We start from the raw sequence: 23,277 nt of genomic DNA, 5'->3' as shown, positions 1-23,277 counted from the left end.
ATGACTCTCGCAGAGGCATGTGTGAAGCCTTCAGGAGTCTGCTCACAAAGAGCATCCAGCACAGCTAAATTCCACGGTTTCAGATAGACCCACAGTTTTGGGAACTTCCCAAATTTCACGGTGTCTGGGTGCAGGTCCATAGGGACTAGCTCTACGTGCTTTTGAGAGCAGGACATCAAGATGCTCCCACCTCAGCCAGGGTCCTGCAACCCCATCACACAAGAAATGAGGGAGTTTGGGCTCCATCCTTTGTGCTTCCAGGTCTCTCTCCAGTTTAACGATTCCCAGCCCAAGGGAAATAGTGCATCCAAGAGCAGACACAAAGCTGACAGATGCTCATGGCACAGGCCACCATCTCCAGAGCTGCAGCTTACACAAGTACACGCGTGTGTGGGGATGCGTGTGTTTGCGCTGGGAGCCCTCTCGTGGCTGCTGCAACATCATTTGTTCCAGCTTCGTGATTCAATGGGGTGTTAATTTGCAGAGCCAGCCAGGAGATGGCTAAAGAGATGGGAGCAGAAGCAAGTGTTCAGCAGACTACCTAAATCAGAGCGAGATTTCCTCCAACAGGGCCTCCCCACTTGGAGCAATTCGTAGAAATCTCCTTGCTAATGCTGTTCCTAGCAGCACCCGTGCCTGTAGCTGCAAGCAAACATCCAAGGGATATTTTGGTTCGCTTTTAAAGGCTGTGAGTATCCTGTCTCGGTATTTTCAAAAAGAGCATTTCCTCCATCACTCAGGAGCATAAGAGTCTGCAAAGGTGTTAAAACAGCACTGGATAAATGCATTTTCCCTCTCTCCATCACTGGGGCTAGTGTCACTCAATGCATGGTGTTGGGGTAAGGTCTTCCAGCTGGGCTGGGCTGTGTGCTTATGGTTACAATGATGCTCAAACTGGAGGGTGCTGGGCTTGACAGTGGAGCATGGTTTGGGCTCTTAGAAGAAGATGCATGCCCAAGATGCCAGGGGAAAAAAAAAAAAAAAAAAAAGGAGTGAAATGGGGTGTTAGGTCTCACACAACCACACTGCAGCAACACCACAACTTATTGCCCATCAGCTGAGCTGTGATCACTGCTGCTGCCTGCCTGGATGCACCCTCCAACTTGGCTGAAAATGATATAAAGTGTTTTAGAGGGTACGTACACATGCACTTGTAAAGCAGCTCTAGCTCCTGGCTATGGAAGAAGTCTCTCTTTTGCTACTGTCCCTCAGCTGAGGTGCAGTAACCACCCACTTCAACTTTTTAGGAGGCAAACGTCTTGGAGACCTTGAAAGAAGAGGGAAGGTGAGTCACCCTGCATCACGTTTCCTCAGGAACAGTCACCTTGGCTCAGCTGACCCACAAAGGCTTGTTACATTACAATTTGCTCTTGTCTGTGAGTCCTGAAAAAGGAGAAAGTCCCCAAATTCCTGCTGAGACCCCCAAATCCTCCTCTTTTAGGCAGTCAGACTCTGCCTTCCAGAGCTGGGCTCAGGAGGGTGCATACCAGGGTGTAAAAGACTAATGCTGTGCAGGGAAGCCTGAGGGTCTGTGGACTGTTCTAAGATATCTGTGAAAAGTAAAAAGGAAAAGGAAATATCTTGCCTGTGACATATCTTAAATTCACTGTCTGGGGTCTGCACTGTCCCTGGAGTATTAGAAGTCTAATTTTAAAAAGTATTGAGAATCATCGACTATTCAACCAACCAAGCCCCAAAGAATAGGATGGATGCTCAGGCCAGATGGATTCAGATCTGAAAGCGATTGTCCTTTTTTTTTCCTCAGGAAAGTGGATAATTAAGGAATAAAGTATTTGCCAAGGGCCCTTGGTGGTTCCCACTTCCCTGTCTGCATGCAGAGGACAAGGTGGGCCATCAGCCTCCTGCCCAGGTCCTATGTCCGAGCAGTGGTCTCTTCCGATGACGTGGGGGGAACTGTCCCAGGACTCAGAGCACTAAGTCAGAGATGTGCATCCCAGTCCCTTCCAGTCTATCACTTCTCTCCACACTGGTCTATTGCCCAACACTGCTGGGGAAGACATACCTGGCTGGTGGCCTGCTGTGGTTGTCCTTCCACCCTCTCCTCCAAGGACTCGAGAAGTTCCGTGGACTGGTTTCCTTGCAGATCATCTTCTGGGTGTGGTGGGGGCACAGTCGATCTCTGCAGAGGGTGATGGATAAGCGACAACAGTCTCACTAATTACCAGAGTGGAAGATGGAAAGCAAGCCCCTTTTCTGGGCTCTGACACTGATTCATGCAGAAATCCTTACCCTTTCTTTAACTTAGCTTTTAACTTCCATAAAATAGGGGTGAAACTCACAGAATCACAAGGATTTGTCCAATTAAACTTTGAGAAATGTAACCACTTTGAATCTGCAAAATCAGCACAAATGGAAAAGCAATTAAAAGTCACAGAACAGGCATTTACATACACTGCCAAGAGAAGTGTTTGTCCCTCCTGAGTCTCTCTCCTTCCTTCTTTCCTCAGATGTTTTCTCCAAGTACTCTGTAGGGTTTCCTAGGGGCTGGTACTCAGGTTCAGAACCACCAGCTGGACCCTGTGGAGACCAAAGAAAGTTATCGCTTTCTGTAAGTCAAAACATCATCCACAATACCCTGCTTTATCAACACTGTCGTTTATTCAAGAGCGTGCTCAGAGACAAGGCTGGAGAGCCAAGGTGCCAAGACCTCTCTAGCACCTTACTTGGGAAATGCCAGCAAGGATGGGTTAGGGCAGACTGCAAGGATCCCTGAGGGGTCCAAGGGCTGCTTTGACCCATTCACTCCCAACTCTCTGGTTGAAGTCCAGCCTAGACAGACCGGTCCAGATGAGCAGAGAGGTCCCCAATCCTTTCTGCCAGATTGTGTTGGGCTCCCAAAGCCCAACAGAGACAGCTTTGGTTGTCTCTGTACCCCAAACCCCAGCATTGCTGGCTCAAGGGTTGCTGGCACACATCCAGTTTGTCTCTTTTGGTGCAAACACATCACTGGTGAACACTTCATCCCCTCTGAAGACCCTAAAATGCTATCATCCAGGTTGCAATGATCCAGAAAAGCAACATGTCTCTTATCTGAGATCACAGCAAGAGCCTGGAGCTGAGAGTGGATGAGACTGTCTCACCATGTCTAAGTGCCTGAGCAACAGGGTCATCGTTGAACCAACCACAGAGGAAGAGAAAACCATTGGGATCTGGCTCCAAACACCCCCACAACTCTTGTGCTCCAGTTAGAGACAACATTTCCTACCAGTGACCAACAAGTATTTATGGAGAGTGAGTCACATCTTGGTTGTCATAAAAAGAGGATGCGAAAAGCCCCACCACAGCTGCAGGCGCAATTTCCTGGAATATCCCTTATCAGGACTGTCTAGTATGGGCAGATCAAGATCCACGACTCCTCCAGCAGCTATCAGAGGTCACCTGGATAGAGCCCTTTGACGTTACTCCTGGAGGTGTGCTGTACCACATTGAACTTGGGTCTGGCATGGAGATGAAGCCTTAACATTCCTGATAAATTCCTAATGCCCAGAACAGAAGCTATTTGTTACTTGCAGTTGCAAAAGATGCAGGTGACTAGATAATCTCTAGCAATTAGTCTGGTTACTCAAGCCAACAATGGCTGTGGAGTCATGGCAGGGACTCCTCTCTTGGGCAATCTCAACCCAGTTTGACAGATGGATTGGATCCGTCTCTGCTGGGGCAGGAGAGATGCACCTGGGTTACAGCCTCCAAGTAAGAAGTTGCAGGGCGAGTTCAACAGATAACCACCATGGGGATGGCTTGAAACCAGCCCAACCTGTGCTGATTTTTGCTCAGAAGACAAGGATGGTGGAGAGGAAGGGAAAAGGAAGATCAGCAGGAGGCACCGCTGGAGCACGGACTGGAAGCTCACAGGCAGCTGGTGTGCATGGGATGTGCAATCTCTTGATATTATTGTTGCAGCAGACCAGATGGACAAGAGCACAGATCTACATGACTACACTCCCTTCACTCCACTGTTTTTTTTCACCTTTGGGAGTCCCCCACATGTCAGCACACTAAAATGAGCCTCTACCTCCAGGCTCTGTGCTGCTCCTTTCACTTTGGGGCTGGCCAGGGCATCACGAGAAGTATCAAACACCAGTGAATCCTGCAACATCAAAAAAAGTGAGTCAATGCAACCAAGACAAACCTGAGCTCCCAGGAACAACACATGCAAAGAGCTGGATACTGACGGGTTATTTCAGCCAATGCCCCATCTCTCCAGCATGGTCTGTCCCACCTGGTGGCCTTCCTGAACCAGAATGGAGCGAGCAGTGAGCAATTCTCTGCTGGCTACCTCCAAGCTAGTCCTGCTTCCCTGGGATCCTTCTTGCTTTTGAGGCTACCCTCATGATTTCTTCTCATGCTTTCAGCTGCTTTTCTCCCCTTGCACACCCACAACTCCAGCAACCCTCAGTCCTCAAAGGGCACAAGGAGGCTGGTGGCTTTGGAGGACGGCTTCTAACTACCTCCATCAACAACAAGGGTTGACAGATTCCTTTATTTCCACTGAAAAAAAGAATGCTTTGCAAGGCCATCAGTTTAACCTGAAGATCCAAGATCCTGGTGTCAAGCCATTAGCATCTCCCAGCTTAATTGTTTCTTACAGTGGCTGCAAGTCACCGTAACCTGCTTGATGACAGAGGTGACCCTGAAGCCTTCAATGATTCATTTCTGTCTCTCTCTCATTTCCTTCCAGGTCTGTCTGCCCCCTGTAGATGCCAGATGACAGCACTCATGCCATGCTCGGTGGCAGACAGAAGTACCTGCTTTCTCCTGGAGGTCTTGCTTGTCCTGCAGCCACTCAGCTGCTGCACCAGCCTGTCCAGCCCTTCCTGCAGGATTGCGTTGGAGAGGTCCTTCAGCAGTGCCAGCTGCAACCGGTGGAGACCATTAAGGCAGCAGCCCAGGGCCACCCTCCTGTTCCTGACACACAACAAGGCAAGCGCAGCCACGCTGAAATAACAACTGACACATTTCTAGTGGGACTCACAAGGCACTTGGTGAAGCAACGGGTCCTGACAACCAATGGCTGATTTAAATACAGGTCTTTATGGTTTGGGCATCCAGGAGCTGATCGATGGTGCTTACGTGGTGGCTCTCCCTATCCTAAATAAAACCCCTACATTTGACCAGATCAACCAGTCAGTCTCTCACCTGTCTTGGTCATACCTACAGAGCTTACAGAAAGGAGCTGAAGGTAAGGAGCACAACTATAAGTACCTGCCTGGTAATTACTAAAAGCTGAGCCTCATCACTCTTCCTGAGCTTGATGGCAACCTTGAGAGCAGAGAGGGAGGCCACCAGTCTAGCACTGCTGTATTGCACAGTGATTATTCACTAATTATTCACCTCCCAGAGGGCTATGTGGGTCTCCTCTTACTCGCTGTGCAGACCCAGTGCTGAAGTACAAGCCAACCCAGGTGGTAGCACCAAGTTCTCAATAGGTATTTGATGAGTCTCAGTGTCATATGGGCCTCTAAGCCACTATCCATCCCATAACATAGCAGCAGAAAAGCTGTTCAAGAAGCATTTCAATATATACAGTAAGCTGTAAAAGGAAATCTAATAACCCTGCCTTCTTTGAGCACCTGTGCTGGACCCAGGTGAGCACACATAGTCTCCAGAAGGCCGGAGGAAATAGATGAAAAAGCGTAATTACAATCACCTTGTCAGAAGGAAGGTCAAAGTGTTACCTACCTTGATACCATTTGCTTCAAACAGCCTCTCCAGATCCTGTAAGAGGAAAGAAGGGTCAGAACTTCTCTCTCCTCCAGCCCAGGAAGCTGGTCCTGCGGGTGGTTGATGGTTAAGCCTGGGGCCTCACACTGGGTCCACTTTGCCATCCCAACCCCAGGCAGAGAGGGAGGTGTTTCCACCATTAATACGCTCTATAATTTTTATTTTATTTACCTTCATTTCCACTGCTTTGCCTGGTGGGCCAGGTTCTCCCTTCAAATGAACAAGAACAACTCATTAAGTCATTGTCCCAATGAACAGCAAGAAGGGGTGGCAACTGTCACATATCTGACCCTAACTCTGCTACCAGCCTGCTCAGTGACCCCAAACACATCCCCATTGGCTTAAAGAGGGGGTTTGAATCCCACCCTGCTCAACAGGCTCCTTTGCACCTCCATTGGACATATCTTCTGGCTGCATTTCGTAGGGCAGGGCTGGACCAGGGCCAGACATGAGCATCATCAAAGTGAGGTTTGGACTGGAGCTTTGTGCCATCCTCTTCTCCATTTCTTGGCCATGCACAATGTGCAATAAAGCTAAGGTTTTCGAAGCCCCTTGATGCCGTCACTGCTCTGGCAGCTGTGCAGAGGTAGCAGCAAGGACGAGGACGGCCAAGGTGCCCCCATGGTTGGTGGTCTCTTCTGGAGGTGGCTGTGGTGCTGGTAACCCTCTCGACTGCCCCATGGTGTCTGGGTCAAATATCTCCAATGGGTTGGACTTCCAAAAGCAAGTCACATAGACAGACTGTCCATATCTCCTTGGCTGGAATGGTGATGCTCTCCAGGTGAGTGATCCTTGGCCACCGCCCCAGATGGAACTATAGATAAGCTGCAATGGCTTGGGAGGTCCAGCACTGCGATGAGGAACATCTGCTGAGGCAGGAGCTGACATGCCTCTCTGACGGGCTTCATTTCACTGAAATCTGGTTTCTGTATCGACAGATTCCGGTGGAATGAAGGGCGCCAGGAAGGCCCCGAAGGCACTGTATCTCCATGTTAAGGTGTGTCGGGGTGATGGAGCCACAATGTGGGGGTGCACTGGCTAAACTGGGTACATCTGAGGCACAGCCAGTGTGTGTCACCTAGATAAGTCCTTGCCTTTGTAAAGACCTGGATCTTGTGGCACTCAGGAGATCTACTTTTACCCTCTGATGCTACCTTCTGCAGGATTTTCTACTCCCGTAAGTGAAGGAGTTGGTCCCACCTGTAAGATCTCTAGATGTGCGCGGTATCAGAAGCCATTTCTCCTTCCATCCCTTTCCCTTGCAGGGGGAGGAGAGGAAGGAAACATCCCTGAACATTTTAAAAATTTATCCCATCTGACTCCTGAACAACTTCTTCCCACCTAAATTTTGTGTACCTTTTTAATCGAGTTGTAGGACTACAGCATCATTGTGACCACAAGTTTATGAGCCTGTCTCAGAAATTCTGCTTTTGACACCTAACATTTACGGGGTCGGAAGAGATCTGAGATGGGTGCTCTTCCCTTCTGGCCAGCCCAACACACTGGCACCAACACAAAGATGCCTCCATGCATTCAGGACATACCTTTGGGCCTGGAGGACCTCTTTCGCCTTTCAAGCCATCCTTCCCGCGATCCCCCTGTAAGCCAGCAGGAACACGTTAGTTCTTTGTCCCCTCTAAAATTCCCAGTGGAGATGTTGGTTTCATCATACACTGCAGCATTTCTTGTGCCCTGTCCCATGCTGGCCCCAGACTAATAACATCTTTTCCAGATGGAACAACCAGCCTTTTTTTTTTTTAATTATCTCACTGATCCACATACCTAAGTTAAATTTGGAGCAAATCTGCTCTTCACTTGAAACACACTGCTTCCGCTTCAGACCTAAAGAAGGACTCATGTTCCTGAGACTTTTCTGTTGTTCCTTTTTCCACTGCTACCCCACCTCAGGTAATGATATTACCTCTCCTTGCAAACCAAACTTTGCCACTATTGCCCTACACTACTGGAGTTATTCTGGCATCCAAGTCATCTTATCCCGTTTCAGCAAAGCAGTCAGGCTCTCAGTGAACTTCAGCATCTGAATAGATCCCTCTGATTTCTGGGCTGAAATGTTCACTCTAGTTTGCCTGGGAGAAACACGAAGACTTGGAAGGACAACTGAAGTTCACCTTGCCTCAGCATGATCAACAATGATGCGCTGCATTTGGAGAACCTTCTTGCTGGACGTGAGAACAGCAAGAATTTGCTTAAGGAACTTCTGAGTTTTGGTCTATGTTTTCAGACTTTGACTTATAGAAGTAATGAAGATACAAAATGCACAATGTGCAAAATAATCCCATATTTTGCTTCAACACACATCTCCAGCAAGGAGATCATACCTTGTTGCCTTTCAGGGTCATGGTGTTCTCAAGAGAAGACATCTGCAAAAGGAAGAAACCTTGCTCTCAACGTGAAGGGTGATGTCTTTGATACAAGCTCTCACCTCCATGTGTCTTTTATCCCCAGTGGTCCTTATCTGTGGGCACAGAGCCATCTGCTTCCTCCCAAACCAGACAGCAGTCTGAACCTGCTATGTTTGGACTCAAACCAACAGGCAACTGGTGCCAGCATCTTTGCTCTCATAAGTAAGAGATTCAGGGTGGCTGTGATGTTGATGTCAACATCTGCATTTCTAATGAAGGCCGTCTCAAAGGCAACTGAGATCACACAGTCACCACTTCTCTGCTGTTCAGGACATTGCTTGGGTCCTTCTCTGACATGGGCATTTAGTAGGATGTTTTAGTAGCCTGTTGGGTAACTGCATGAGTGAGAATAAGCCTTTTGAACCCTAAGAAGACCTAACTGGGTGATGGAGCAAGATGGTTATGCATTAGCACAGAAGGATCTTGTCATACCCTGGAGCAATAAGGTTCTTCCCAGATTTGAAGGGAACAGGGGGAGCTTGGTATTCCCAGGTCCAACTCCCAAACAGACCAGAGTCCAAGTAATGCAGAATATACAAGACACAAATGAACAGGAGCCCCAGTACATAACGACAACTGAAAATGGGGCTGGGACCACACAATGGGGTGGTTTCAAACAGCACGTTGGTAGGGTTGGGAACAGAGAGGTGCAATATATGGAGAGAGGCATCCATCACCAGAAGGCAATGACTTCTTGCTCCTGGCTTGTCCTGAGTTCCAAAGCTGACAGAAACCACTTTTTTGTACAGGAATACCGCTGAAGGTGGTCAGTAGAATTTTGCCCACTCTGAAGCAGCCTCTTACACAGGTACTGCCAATGCCTCATCCCTAGGGATGGAAGGTAAAGTTAGCACAGCTCTCTCAAGAGGCTGTGGCTCCCAGCTTTGGGAGAGTTCAGTTTTGCACTGGGGTGGCTTTACCTCTACTGAAGCCAACAGGGTGAAAAAATGCCTCCTCGCACATTCATGTACTGAAACACCTTCCTGATCACCTAAATGACCTTTCCAAATCTCTTCCAGCCTTATTTTTTATGAACCTGGGTTGAGCTGCTTGCTCTTCATCTGACCCAACTTGATGTTAGGCCTCTTATCCAAAGGAAAACTCCAAGAAAAGGCGCAGGAGAGTCCTGAGCAGGAGTCATCTCATCTGCCTAAGCACCTTTCCTAGAAGGCATCCATCTGTCTGTCTCGACTATGGAAAGAGCCCAGATGTCTTGATTACACAACAGGTAAGTGATTAAAGGTGTCAGATGGGTCTATAGCTAGCTTTTAGTCTCTTCTGTGTCACAATCTTCTTGCATCATCAATAACAAGCCATTCAGGGTGGGATTCATGCATATATCTGTAGAGGAGCTAGCTGCACTGCTTTGCACCTTTGATAAGACCGCGAGGCAAATCCACTCTACAACATGCACTGTTCCAAGCAGTAAGTTCTGGCAATGAGTCCTCCCTAGTACCAAGGATTCATGACAAATCTCCATATATCCCTTCCCCCCAAAAATGTGTAAGACAACAGAATTAGGCGTTACTCACGATGCTTCCAGGAGTCCCAGGCAGCCCAGGTTCACCCTATGAAGACACAACACCACCATACCCCCACCCCCAAAATAATAGTGAGTGGTGCAATTCAATGTTTTCATCCCCAAACAGACTCTCTCTCATGCAAGGTTATAAATGGGAATGTGCAAACCTACAGATTCGCCCTTGTCTCCCTTCTCTCCAGTGATTCCCTAGGAGGTGGAGAGAGAAGCAGGATGAGAACACGCCATAGTAGGGGAGGGGGGTCTCAGCAGTCTCCCCTCTTCTTGCCAGCTCAGCATCCAACAGACTAACAAACCCATCTTTGAGCAGCTGAGCTAATGAAATCTGGATTTCAGCATCTCTCCTTTCTCTGATATTTAATAAAGGATGAGATTATTAGCCTCCTCCACAGTGGGTAGGCTAGTTAGGGATTTTCCCCTAGCCAGCTGCTCAGTTTCACAAAGTTTGTAGCAACACCGTGTCTTTGAGACCTCTGACAGTGCAGCTGATCTTAGCCAGTGCTTTCCAAAAGCTATTAGAGGGAGATCAGACACAGCCTAAGTGCATCATTTTCCTTCCTTCCTCACCAGACCCAGTGTTAAGCGTTTTGTTTCCAGCAGTGTGGGGCTGGGGAAGTTTTGCACACTCAGAACCCCACCGTGCACAATCCTGCTAATCCTGAGCTCTAGCTCATCGAACCAGAAGGAAGAAACAGCCTTAATCCTCCCTTTGAAGAGGAGACCCCCTCCCCAGGAGAGAGGGCGGGAGCTTTTCTATGCCTCGCAAGCTGCAAGGCAGAAAAAATTATGGTTGTTTCTTTGATTGGCGTTGCATTATCCCAAGTCCTCCCTCTCTCAACTGCTCCTTTAGGGATTGCCTTACATCCTTTCCAGGTTGTCCTGTATCGCCTTTTATCCCCTGCTCTCCAGGTCGTCCCGGGAGTCCAGGTGGACCCTGCAAGAGAAGATTCAGAGAAGCAACCAGAAATGATTTTTGAGCACATCCAGCAGCTCAAAAAGGTGAAACAAACAAGAAAAATGCTACCCCTCTCCGATTTTTCACTCAAGAAAGAAATATTTGACCATGGATGTTTCTAAGCAGGGACTCTCATTAGGATGGAGAAGGAAGCCACCCCTCCAGTACAGCTCAGGGGTGCCAGGGTAGGCAGCTGAGCAGCCTACCCTGGTGCCCCACCACTCACCTGGGCAGAAAAGTAGAATAATAACAATTTTTACCCTGATTCCTCTCTCTCCTGGTTCTCCGGGGACACCAGCTTCTCCCTGAAAGAGAGGAGCAGGAGCTTTTAAAAGCTTGCTTCCATCAGGTTGAACCTTCTTTGATGATACTAATTTTACTGCACTTACACCTGGAGGAACCAGTTTAAAGGAAGAGAACCATGTCCACCTACCACTCCAGTGGCTCTAAAGCAGGGAAGATCTGCTCTTTGGCATTGCATAACGCTTGGCAAGCCAGTACAAAGGCAGTCTTGTGGTCATCTGAGATGTCTTAACTTGGGAGTAGCATTTTAGAACAGTCCCATAAATGAAGTCAATCAGGAAGAATTAGGGTGACAGTATTCATATTTAGGAGGAAAATGAGGTTATTTCCACCAAACCCCACTATTATTTGTCCAAAGCCGTTCTCTGCATCTGCTGCAGAGCATAAAGAACAATCTCCCCAAAAAACCACAGTTTAATTCTTTTCTGGACCTTCTTTTTCAGCTTTTAGCTTTGGAAGGTGAAACTAAAGCTCAAATAAGAGAAAGAAAAGCCAATGGCGAGATGAAGAGGATTCTTCGTAGTCCCATCTAACCCAAGGACAAGTCAACAGGAAATAAAGTGAGCAAGGGTCAGCTTCAAAACAAATAAAAGGGGGCCTTTTCCCAGCTGCTGCTTAACTAACCTGCGCAATGGCTTGCCCAGGGGGTTTCATGGTGTTAAAGGTTTATGTGGGGTGACTAAATTCATGTCATCAAAATCTACCAAGAGCTGTCAAACCCATAAGCCATCGCCCCTCACACAAGACATCCTGCTTTTGCATTGTTCTCAGGTCCTCCAGGGAAGTTAGTCCCTCTTGGAGGTGAGGTGCTGGGATGGATAGACCTTCACCCTAACTCAGTGTAGCTCTTCTCCTGTGCTGCTGCACCCAGAGCTCCTGCTGTAAGCGAGCCTGCTCCGTGTGGTACCTACATAACTCTGGAAGGTGTGGGCTCCCTGTTGGTTACCTTGGTCCCAGAGGTCCCCTTCTTCCCTGGGTCTCCCTGCAACACAAAGCAAAAGTGCTAGGTTACATTTCCACCTGTGACCAAGTTTTTCATCCTAATTTCCTGCTCAGGTTAAGGGCTTTTATTCTGAAACCACCGGAGACTCTGAAGTGAGCGGTGTTGGGCAGCAGTGGCTCAGGATCAGAAACACGGCTGCTGCTTTTTTTCCAAGCCTTCCCTTGGTGATCCTATTCCACTTGATGTTCAGGGATCAGCTCAGCCCTTTGAACTGAAGGAAGGTCTTCACTGACTGTGGTTAGGAGAGGCTTTCCAGAAGCCAGCTATGATGCTTTGTGAGGAGCCACCTCGTTTGATCGTAAGAGGGAACTATTACGCCCTAAAACCAATAGCAAGACCTTCAGGGCTCTCGTGGCTGCACGCTGCACGTCAGACAGATGTGACTCAAGGACAAAAAAGCAGGATTTTAAATAATGAGAAATGCTGTGTCAAGGCATCGTGACACAAAAACCATGGTGCTCCATACCCTAGACTATGGGTAAAGAGACTCTGCCCCGAAACATAGCCTAAAGCAAACCCTAATGACTATCTGCAAAGGATCTAGCTCCTCACTTGCAATGAAAGAGTGGAGGGAGAAAATGAGAAGTTAAATCCCTTGATGAGCAAACCATCCTGCCTAATTAAAGGTATTTTGTCCAGCCTTGTTTGCTGACTGCTGTTGTGCTGAGACCTGTCTCTTCCCCAGCCAGGCTTGTACAACATGCACCTTTCTGACTGGTGTCATCTTGTCACTTGTTCCTACTTGCTATTGAAAGGGCATCACCTGGGGTGTGTTAGCTTGGTACAGAGCAGCGTTCCAAGGGGATCAGCATGACCATCTGACTGGACTGTTAGCTTCTACTTACATCTTTACCTCTTAGTCCGGCCTTGCCTGGTTTCCCAGGTAATCCTGGTTCACCTTTCTCTCCCTTCAGACCTGTATCCCCCTAAAGAAAACAAGACTGTTGTTATATTCCTCTTCTACATTTCATAGTCCTCACCCTTTAGACACTGTGGGGCAGATTCAGACAGCATGCCAGGCTCCATGGCGATGCGATTGCTTCCACACTCCTGGCTCAAGCTTGGGCTCAGAGCATCTAGTGCTCTGAAGGGCTGCGCTTATAATTTCCTTAGCAAGCTAAGCTGGAAAGCACCCATCTCTAGCATAGTCCATCCAGACTCTGTGATTAGCCTTGGCAGACACTGAGGGACAGGCTCTTCTGAGATTCTCCACCTCCAGGAAGCTTTGCAGCTAAAATGAGGTGGCCCATTAGTGGAGACTCCGGAGATGGGTCCGGTCTTGAGAGAGTGGTGTGGACATGAGCCAGCAGTGTGCCCTGGCTGCCAAGAAAGCCAATGGGATCCTGGGGTGCATCAAGAAGAGTGTGGCCAGCAGGACAAGGGAGGTTCTCCTTCCCCTCTACACTGCCCTGGTGAGGCCTCATCTGGAGTACTGTGTCCAGTTCTGGGCTCCCCAGTTCAAGAAGGATGAAGAGCTACTGGAGAGAGTCCAGCGGAGGGCTACAAGGATGGTGAGGGGACTGGAGCATCTCCCCTACGAGGAGAGGCTGAGGGAGCTGGGCTTGTTCAGCCTGAAGAAGAGAAGGCTGAGAGGGGACCTTATAAATGTCTACAAATATCTGAAGGGTGGGTGTCAGGAGGATGGGGCCAAGCTCTTTTCAGTGGTGCCCAGTGACAGGACAAGGGGCAATGGGCACAAACTGAGGCACAGGAAGTTCCGTCTGAACATGAGGAGGAACTTCTTCCCTCTGAGGGTGACGGAGCACTGGAACAGGCTGCCCAGGGAGGTTGTGGAGTCTCCTTCTCTGGAGATATTCAAGACCCGCCTGGACAAGATCCTGTGCAGCCTACCGTAGGTGACCCTGCTTCGGCAGGGGGGTTGGACTAGATGACCCACAGAGGTCCCTTCCAACCCCTACTATTCTGTGATTCTGTGATTCTGTGACATAGGGTCAGTTCCCCCTTCACGTTTCAACTTCTGTTCCCATGTGAAAGCACTTGAGCTTTTGTGGATAGGTATTTATGCACCTGCTATGCTTGCTGTTTGTACAACAGAGACCTTGCCCATCACTCAACCACCTCACCATGCCTTCTCCCAACCCAGAATACCTCTTGCTGGCTTCTCCACTTTGCAGCTGCACTAATGCATCTTGTCAACTCATCCTGTCTTGGATGAATCTCATTTATCTCTTTTGACATCCAATGATCCAGCCCAAATACTTTGTTCACTGGACTATGTATCATGCTGTAACATTTCCCAAATCCATACGCTCCTTCAGCCAAGCCTGGGGAGCAACAGTGTTTGAGAAATGTACACAGCAAGACTGAACAAACATCACATCTGGGATGTTTTCCAGGCCTCTCTTGACCAGTTTTGAACCTTTGCTAGGAGGAATACTGCAAGCCAGGATTTGCGGATTTTTTTTAAAGGCCTCATTAAAGATGAAAAAGCATCTTTTCATGTTTTTCTGTGCAGGGCACCGCGCGTCACACGGAGACTCCAGCAAAGCAGGGTTTGTTCAGACCTTTCAGCTTTTGAACACTCCCCACATTTTGACACCAGCCCCATGGCAAAGATAAAACCCCACTGACTCAAGCTGCTTTGGGTGACACAGGCATTAGTCATGAGGCAATACTTTAAGCGTTGCAATCACGGCATGGACTCACCTTCTGACCTGGTTTGCCAGACAAACCTACATTTCCCTGCAGAAATACAGACCGTTAGTCACATGGCAAGAATGATACGGGTAGAATAATTTCAGGGAAGGGTTCTCTGTTGTATCTAAAGGGTGTAAACATCAGACTCCACGTTGCAAGGCTGCTCTTTCCTTGCAGGTATTGGCAGCTGCAACAGTGTAGTAAAATGCAGAGATGGGGAAAGCAGATGGTGTCCTAAGTGGGGCTGCTGTAAGCACACACTGTCTAGAGGCATCTGCCTTCTCCACTTTGAAACCATCAATATTTTGATGACTAGCTTTGGTAGAGGGGTGGGGACCTCAAAGATGTTAAAGTCTGCAAGTTTTTGCTGGTCTAAAATGAAACGGACTATTAATATCCCCGTACAAGAGAACACCAAGGCACTAACCCAACCCTTACTAGACATCAGTGAACTCACATAGGAGCGACCAGAAGCTTGCACTTTCTTAGACACAAAAGTCAGGAAGACAAGGGTCAAGTTCACCTTCAGGACACAAAGCCATTGGAAATGGGGCTTCCTTGGCTTTGCTGTTCACAGAATTACCAGTTGAGCATTGATCATCTGTGCTTCCTTCCAGACTCACATGTGATCCTCTCTCTGCATTTCGGAGGACCCCTCAACCCCTTAGCACTGCCTTCCACAGCCAGGTGCAAACAACCCCACCATGCAAGACCACCACGGGATCACCAACAACAGGGTGAGAGCCTAGCTCCTTGTCACCACACCAGTATTAATTTCCCGATCACAGGCCTCAGGGCTGAAGGCCAGTAAATTCATGTGCATGGAGGCGACATAGAGAATTTGTCTCTGAACCATCTGATTTGCCTTCTCAGCCCTCCCCTTTCCAAAGCCAGCGTGCTGCCCCACTCACCCTGTCCCCTGGGTCTCCCTTCAGCCCAGGTTGACCAGGAATGCCGAAACCTGGACTTCCCTGCAAAAATCAATGATGATGCATGTCTCATTGTAATGTTCAGAGAGCTTTTCTTCTCTGCACCTCTACGTACGACAGAGAGACAGCTAGGACTAAACCCTGTGCTGGTACCACCTTTCAGGTTGTCATTATGGCCACCATATGATCCCTCTCCCCTCCCAACCACACTCCTTGCCATCTCTGAGAAATGCTGTTGTGGTGAGCCAACTTTCCCTAGAGTGCTCTTTGGGGAACCGAGCATGTGTCTCAGTTTCCCCATCACGATCTTGTAGCTCTTGGCTGCAATTCTTCCACTACCATGCACAAGCTGCAGTGGCATGACCTCCATCACCACTTTGCAGCCCCTCAAGGGTCAGCCTGCTTCCCATCCTCGCTGAAACTGCTGGGAGCTAGTTGCCAGCGCCATGTCTGGTGCCAAGCAAGAGGCAGAAGGAGATACAGTGTCTTCCCAGAGCAGCTTCCAAGCTCAGGACATGAATCTCCACATCTGAAGCCGGCAGGAAAGGACAGAGCAGATCCCAGACATTTTCATCAGCCACGGGCAGCCGAGTTAGCTGAGCATTGGTAACTGCGTCTCCAACTGAGTTCCTTTCAAGGACCTTTTGACTTGTCCATGTGACAAGTCTCCCCTTGACTTTCAGGGCATGGGTCGTCCTTGTTAGCAAGAAGCTTGGGAAGGAATTCCATTTTGTGGACACAAACGAAATAAACCCTTCTGCACATAAAGGATGCGCAGAGAAAAGGAAGTGCATTACCTTCTCTCCTTTGTCTCCCTGTATTCCTTTGTCTCCTTGTGGTCCCAGGGCTCCTGCTGGTCCAATATCTCCCTGGGAATAAAAGACATCCCCAAAGCTAATAACATTATGCAGGAAGCCAAGCCCTCTTCATGCGGCTCCCTAGAGCTGCATTTTGCACTTCTAATCCACTCTGAAAACCATTCCCTGGCTAAATCCACCCACCCATCCATCTTTGAGTTTATATTGAAGCTTTCTCTGTGGTACCTGGGCTTCGGCCATACAAAACCCATCACAGCAGTTACACCCTCTCCAGCCACACAAGTGTACTGTAAAGCACCATGCATGCATTTATGGTGGTATAAGCAGGATAAAATTCAGATGCCAGGCCAGTACCTAAATGCAGCCAGCCTAAAAGAAGAGAGGCATTTTTGCTAACCGATGTTAAGCAGTCTGGACAAGAAGACCACTGAAGGGAGGTGGCTCCAACATCCAAGCCCAGTGAAAAGGACAAAACTCTAAGTCTCTAAGGGATGATGGAGGTATGAGGCACTGTAGGGTACTTCATGAATACCAACAGTCAAAAAGCCAAAAGAAATTACTCCTGCAGTAAATATTCCTTACCAGGATAAGGGAGATCTTTTATTTCTCTGCAGATTGGCAATAAGATACCAAGAATAAAAAAAAATTAAGATATTCCAGACCACGTTCCACCACGAGGCCTGTGCAAATGTGAACTGTATCCGCTGTGCTATAGAGCAGATGTATAGTACAGACAACATAGTCAGGGAACAGCTCTATCTCAGGGATCTCCTTGGTTTGAGAAATTAAATTTCCTCCAGTCGCGGGGAGGCCGAACGCTGAGTCAGGGGCCTAAAGATGTGGGGAAATCTCTGTCAGTGGAGATGCTCAGCACATAAGATCCTGAGCAACCTGACCCAGCTTTGAAGCTGGCTCTGTTTTGAGCAGGAGGTGGGACTAGAGGCCTCCAGAAGTCCCTTCCGGCCTCAGCTGTGTTTTGGTTTTAGGTCAATACCTCCCTTGGCTGGAAAGTAGCTTCTGTGAGTGGGCTGGATCTGCACTTCAGTGATCTCTCCCTTCTAAAATTAGCACATGGAAATCCCAAATGTACTCACAGACTAGGGCTAGAAAGAGAATGACAGGTACAAAATGTTAATAAAAGCAAGAGAAATGTCAGCAGGGCAAGACTGCTGCTACTTTTCCAACCTCTGCTCTCCAATCACAAGGGAGATGTGATTCAGATGGTGAAACACGGTACAGTCTTCACTTTTTCAGGCAAAGATCTCATCTAAATTTCAAGCAATGATAATCAATGGACTTACCCTGACACCTTTCTTGCCTGGAGGTCCCAACACCTGAGGATAAAAAGAAATCACAGAAATGCTCTCTTATTTAGTGAAAAGAATATCCCTTCTGAAGGAGGGTCTAATCATGTTACCTTTCCCAAATCAAGAAAATCTCAGCCTTGTTATGGGATAGGAAACCCGTGACCTGCACCGATGGCTAGAAAGGGCTACAAGCCAGAAAGGACTACAAGCTGAATCCCAAACCCAGTGAAGCTTGTGAGGAACCCCACCAACTTCAGGAGGTTTTGGCTCCAGGGATGGGACTGAACGATCTCTCACATTCATGGTGTTGTTGGCAGATAGTTGCTGTAGCCTTCGCTAACACACGGCAAGGACCAACCTTCAGACAGCAATGTCACTGGTCATCCAAGCATTCTCCAGACCACACCAGTCTGTTCTGGTGGTGCATCTCTGTCCTTAATGCAACCTCCAAATGCTCCCACCGCCCTTGCAGCAATGCCATGGGCCATGCAGAGGTGGCCACCACCAAGATTTCTCCTTACAGCTGCCCTAGCATTTTGAGGAACATGAGGAGCAGTGCTTCTTCAGCAGGGACCAGAGGAGTCCCATCGTGAATGAGGAGCTTGAGCAGGGGGACAGGTCTGGAGCACAGGGCTTCAGCGGTGGGGAGGCTTTACCCTTATGCTTCCTGCACAGCAGTGAAGCTACTTTGAGGAGGCAGTGGGCAACTGCAGTGTGGGGCTGGGAATACAAGAAGCGGAGCAAGGGAGCAGAAGACATAGTTGGCTGGAGGGTCAGGGAAGAGGTCTGTTAGTTCTTCCTGCAGTTCAGTGGGACACATCTCTCTTGGTCCTTGGTCTACTGGCACTGCTGGTGGTGATGCTGCACAACCATAGCACAAGCAGGGCTGTAATCCACTCATAGTTACCCCCATAGCTGGAGCACCTGGAAATCCTGGGTTCCCCTGCAAGGCAAGAGGACATAAAATGAACAATCTGGGGCAATGAAAAACTTCTGCTCATTGCTTTCTCCCATCCATTCCTTAAAATAGCTCAAAACTCATCTCAGAAGCACAAGAGCAGAACAGAGAGGAGACATGGAGTTCACGCACATCCCTGCCGGCTTCATCTCTGTGTGAGCTGCACTTGCAAGAGCTGCACACATGGAACAAGCTGGGGAAAGTCAGGATAACTTCACGTGAACTAGTGAAAGACGTTGTTCTCTCACTGTTTGACTTACTTGGTCTCCCTTCTGCCCTGGAGGTCCTGGGAGTCCCTGCAAAACATCAAAAGAGAATTTCTACCAGACTGAACACAAATTGAGCACTTTCGGTCCCTGCTGCAGTGAGAAGCTCCCAGCCAGGCAGAGGGAGGAAAGAAGGTCTTCAGCCCAGTTTTTCACTGACTACGAGACAGCTGTAAGGGCTCTTGGGTGAGAGATGGAAATCCCTATGCCTATCTCTAGCACATCTGATTGCCATCTACCAGCAGTCCAAGTGCAGAGCGGCAAGCTCTCATCCCAGCAAAAGCTATCAAAGATGGCCCTTTGCAAGCAAGAAAAGGTATGGAGACAGCCAGGAGATGCATGGGAGCTACCAGACCAGGTCAATGCTTTGTCTAACCCAGCCCAGGACTCTGCTCAGAGCTGGAAGCTGCAAGTGCACGTACCCGCTGTGCTTGCAGGGCCTTTTTCCTGCAAGGTGCGCTGGCTCGAGAAGGTCTGACAGCCCATTTCCATTTATCTCCACCATAGATATTCTTAGGGAAAAAATGCTGGTCTATCCCACGCACGAGGGCGCCTTCAGCAGCAGCGAGCTCCTGAACCTTGCAGTTAAGTGGCATGTAGCTACGTGGCTCAGTTGATATCAGCCAGAAATATTTATATCATAGTAATGCTTAGTAATATAGGGGCAGAAATACTTAGGTCGTAGCGACATTGTGTAATTTATGCCTGACTAGTTTGTATAAACAATGCACGCCTTACTAACAGTTATGCCCTTGAAGAGGAGCTAACAGACTGATAAAAGGGGACCATCCAGCCCAGAAGGCGCTGAAAGCTGGATGACTGCCGAAGAAGCACGAAGTTAACAAAAATCTCAGTAAACCAGGAAAAAGGTAAAAGCAGCAGGGGGAGATCGGGACCACCATCTCAATTCAGAACCAAAAAGTCCGCAACCCCTCAGCGTGCGAGCATGCATAATTAAGTAAGGAAGGAGTATAGCTTTAAGATAAGCGTATAATGTGATGAACTGATCAGAATGTGACGAGTAATTTCCTCGTTTTTGTAAGAGTGTATAGTCCTTGTGACGCTGCTAAGTGGGAGTGGGGGGTCTGGCTTTCTGGAATTATCACCCAGCACCCCCATCTGCGCAAATACGCAATAAAGCCAATACCTCTGCTCTGTGTGTATATCGGTGCATCGCACACCGGGTAAACGATCCCACTTTTGGGACAACACAGTTACACCTGGCCAGACTGGGAGAAGCCTTTGGGGGGGATGGACCCCAAACTCCCTCCCTCTGGATCTCCAACCAGATACCTCAGCTGCTCTGTCCTGAGCCCGAAAACAGAGCCAGTGCTTCCTCCCCTCCTACTCTGGGCTCCAATGCTGGCCAGTCTCACCTTTTCCCCTTTAACACCACCTTGCCCTTTGTTACCCTGGAAAACAGAAGATGCTTTAGTCAAGACAAGGCTCTGCTGGTAGAGCAGGATGAGCCTGGAGGCTCGCACACTGCAGAAGAGCGTGTTCCCTCCACTGGAGACTGTGAAAGTGCAGAAGAAAGCAAATTAAAAAAAAAAAAGGGCATATATAGCATATAGCATGCATTTATATATTCTATATTACAGAATCACAGAATGGTCGGGGTTGGAAGGGACCTCTGTGGGTCACCCAGTCCAACCCTCCTGCCGAAGCAGGGTCACCCACAGCAGGCTGCACAGGACCGTGTCCAGGCAGGTCTTGAATATCTCCAGAGAAGGAGACTCCACAACCTCTCTGGGCAGCCTGTTCCAGTGCTCCGTCACCCTCAGAGGGAAGAAGTTCTTCCTTGTGTTCAGCTGGAACTTCCTCTGCTTCAGTTTGTGCCCATTGCCCCTTGTCCTGTCACTGGGCACCACTGAAAAGAGTTTGGTCCCATCCTCCTGACACCCACCCTTGAGATGTTTGTAAGCATATATTAGGTCCCCTATTACATATTAATTACCTGTATAGTATCTATAATAGATTAAGATATCTTGTATGATCAAACATATTACTATACATACTTTAGATATAATGCCTAATATTAAATTGCATGCATATTATAATATATAGTTACCTTATATCATAATCATCTACTATATAATATACATATATATTTCTACACATATATCTGGACTATGCTGAGCTTGATCAGACTACTTCCTCCCAAGGAGCTTGAGAGCTGAAGATAAGACAATCTCTTGGAAAAGCAGAGAGTTTACGGCATAGAAAATGTGCAGGTCTGGGGTCGCAGGGTGGGTCCGGGATTAGCTCAGACGCTGAGCATAACCAAGAGGAGCAAGGTGAGGTGTTGGTCCAGGGCCCAGTTACTGTGAGTTCTATATTTACATAGTGTTTTTTTAATCTTAATTTTTAAAAATTAGTTCTGATTGAATTAATTTGGAGGCACACCCTTGGCCCAATTGGTTCTTCTTCCCCAGGTGGTCCTGGTTCACCCCAAATGAAAATGAGCAGCTGTGATTGCCTCCTGCACCTTCTCCTGTCAATTCAGAAAGAGCTCATGAGCAATGTCAACAGTTCCTCACCAGTGAGCATCCTGCCAAATTTTGCTCTTTCTCCCTGTCGTTTTGCAGTCCATGAACCACCCAGCCACAGACCCCTATTTGTGTGGATCAGGACTGGGCAGCTCCAGGAGGTCTTTGCTCGTGTGAAGAGCAAGACATGAGCAGCAAACTGGTTGTGAGCACTTGCAAAGACTTTACAGATTTAAAAGCCTCTTCTACTTTATGAAATAAAAAAGCACCACTCAAAAGGAAAGCAAACCACTTTGTTCTGGGCTGAATGAAACATTTCCTTGGATATTATTTTTTCCTTCATTTTCCACCTCTCTTGGAAGTATTTTATCTTGGGGTCAACATGGACATTTTTTTAGCTTAATGGCTATGAAATATATCAGTGACTCCGATCCATTTGGCCACCAGTAGTAACTCAAAGAGTACATCCTGAGTTACCTGAAGAAGGGGGCGTGCACACAGCCATACAACCCAATGCTTAAGTGGTTGCTCCTCCATGAGCTGTAACAACCTGGGACCATGCTGAGTTGCCTTACGTACCACCTAAACCCAGGCCTGGCACTCCCCACACCAGGGAAAATTCAGACTTCCCGAGTCTTTCTCCAGTGTCAAACTCCAACACGAGCTCAAGCCAGGTGCTTCAGGAGGAGGCAAACATCCACTCAACCCTGGTATTTCTCCTGGCTCAGGAGAAAGTCTGCTTCGTCCTACAGCAATTGTCCCTGCACATACCAAGATCAACTGGTCCCTCCTGCACCCGCAGCTTTCCAGGTATTTTGTCACAAGGAGAAGCCCTGGAGTTGAACTCCCACATCTCCATGAGCAGTGAGAGCTGGGAGATGGGCAGGAGTCTGCAACAAAACCTTCCTGCTTTCCATGAGTTCCTTCCTGACTGGTTCTTGCCATGCATCATCTCCCCTGGGTTCATGGCAGAGTTGTCAGATTTGGACTGGAGCTACATTTGTCCAGTCCCTTTCCTCTGGCAGCACCAGGATGCCAAAATCATTCCTCCCCACCAACCCCAGGCTCCTAAGCAAGGTGAGAGAATTGGTCAGGTCAAGGTTTCCTTTTCCCCCAATGGCTGGAAAAAGATGGGCACTTCCAGAAGAAAGCTCAAACTTCAGGATGGGCTGTATCACCTCTCACAGATCAGATCATTCTCCACTGGAAACGTGGGAAGGCATCTGGGCCTGGATGGTTCAGAGGAAGCTACCCAAAATGCAGATGTGAGACAATCTGCTCCTTATGTCTTCCTCCCAAAATGCATTAAACGTGAAATACTACAGTTCTGCAGTCTCACTGGCCACAAAAACGCCATTTATTATTTTATTAAAATATCACATCTCGCTACAATTTCAGCACCCTGCAGCAATGACTTCCACAGGCCAGCGACTGCTGATGTGCAAAATTATTCCCTTTTATTGCTTTTGAGTAAGGGGTCAACATTTCCGCAGCCTATGATGAAGGTTAGAGCTAGATGCTTTCCTTGGCACCTGAGTACCCGAGTACCACGCACAGGGACTCAGGTTCAGCATTTCAGTACCCACCTTTGGTCCTGGTACTCCTGGAGGTCCCATCATCCCCTGAAAGAAAACCAGAAGAAACAGTGAAAGCTCAGACTTTAAAACCAAATGTCTTCCCTTCTCTGACCCTTTCCATTTGTAACCACAGGATGCGCCCTGCACGGAAAACCTAAAAAAGAGATATTGGAGGAGACTTCAGAGACACTGAGCCATCTGAGGTGTCTTCAGCTGGAAGTCTCACTGCAAATTTGCAACCCACCTGCTCTCCTTCTTCTCCCTTTGGGCCAGCAGTACCGGGAATGCCAGTTCCTGCCATCCCCTGCA

General features: G+C 48.3%; 1 protein-coding gene across 1 annotated transcript in view; it reads right to left on the bottom strand.

Annotated features, from left to right (window-relative positions):
- LOC142362173 (uncharacterized) overlaps positions 1 to 23,277 on the bottom strand; it is a 137,726-nt gene that overhangs the window by 46,332 nt on the left and 68,117 nt on the right. Inside the window, exons 36-52 of the mRNA XM_075428237.1 lie at positions 23,213 to 23,272; positions 22,978 to 23,013; positions 18,897 to 18,932; positions 18,586 to 18,621; positions 17,673 to 17,705; positions 16,351 to 16,422; positions 15,536 to 15,595; positions 14,634 to 14,669; positions 12,812 to 12,874; positions 10,921 to 10,965; positions 10,568 to 10,639; positions 7,287 to 7,340; positions 5,914 to 5,952; positions 5,701 to 5,736; positions 4,745 to 4,874; positions 3,989 to 4,104; positions 2,024 to 2,140 (exon numbers count right to left, since the gene is read on the bottom strand). Of these exons, the coding sequence (XP_075284352.1) occupies positions 2,024 to 2,140; positions 3,989 to 4,104; positions 4,745 to 4,874; positions 5,701 to 5,736; positions 5,914 to 5,952; positions 7,287 to 7,340; positions 10,568 to 10,639; positions 10,921 to 10,965; positions 12,812 to 12,874; positions 14,634 to 14,669; positions 15,536 to 15,595; positions 16,351 to 16,422; positions 17,673 to 17,705; positions 18,586 to 18,621; positions 18,897 to 18,932; positions 22,978 to 23,013; positions 23,213 to 23,272 (1,041 nt within the window). The remainder of the gene's footprint in view (positions 1 to 2,023; positions 2,141 to 3,988; positions 4,105 to 4,744; positions 4,875 to 5,700; positions 5,737 to 5,913; positions 5,953 to 7,286; positions 7,341 to 10,567; positions 10,640 to 10,920; positions 10,966 to 12,811; positions 12,875 to 14,633; positions 14,670 to 15,535; positions 15,596 to 16,350; positions 16,423 to 17,672; positions 17,706 to 18,585; positions 18,622 to 18,896; positions 18,933 to 22,977; positions 23,014 to 23,212; positions 23,273 to 23,277) is intronic.

Source organism: Opisthocomus hoazin, chromosome 8 (genome assembly GCF_030867145.1).
Source record: "Opisthocomus hoazin isolate bOpiHoa1 chromosome 8, bOpiHoa1.hap1, whole genome shotgun sequence".
In the NCBI taxonomy this organism is placed as follows: domain Eukaryota; kingdom Metazoa; phylum Chordata; class Aves; order Opisthocomiformes; family Opisthocomidae; genus Opisthocomus; species Opisthocomus hoazin.
The sequence above is the reverse complement of the archived record's forward strand: the minus strand, read 5'-3'. Positions and strand labels throughout refer to the sequence as shown.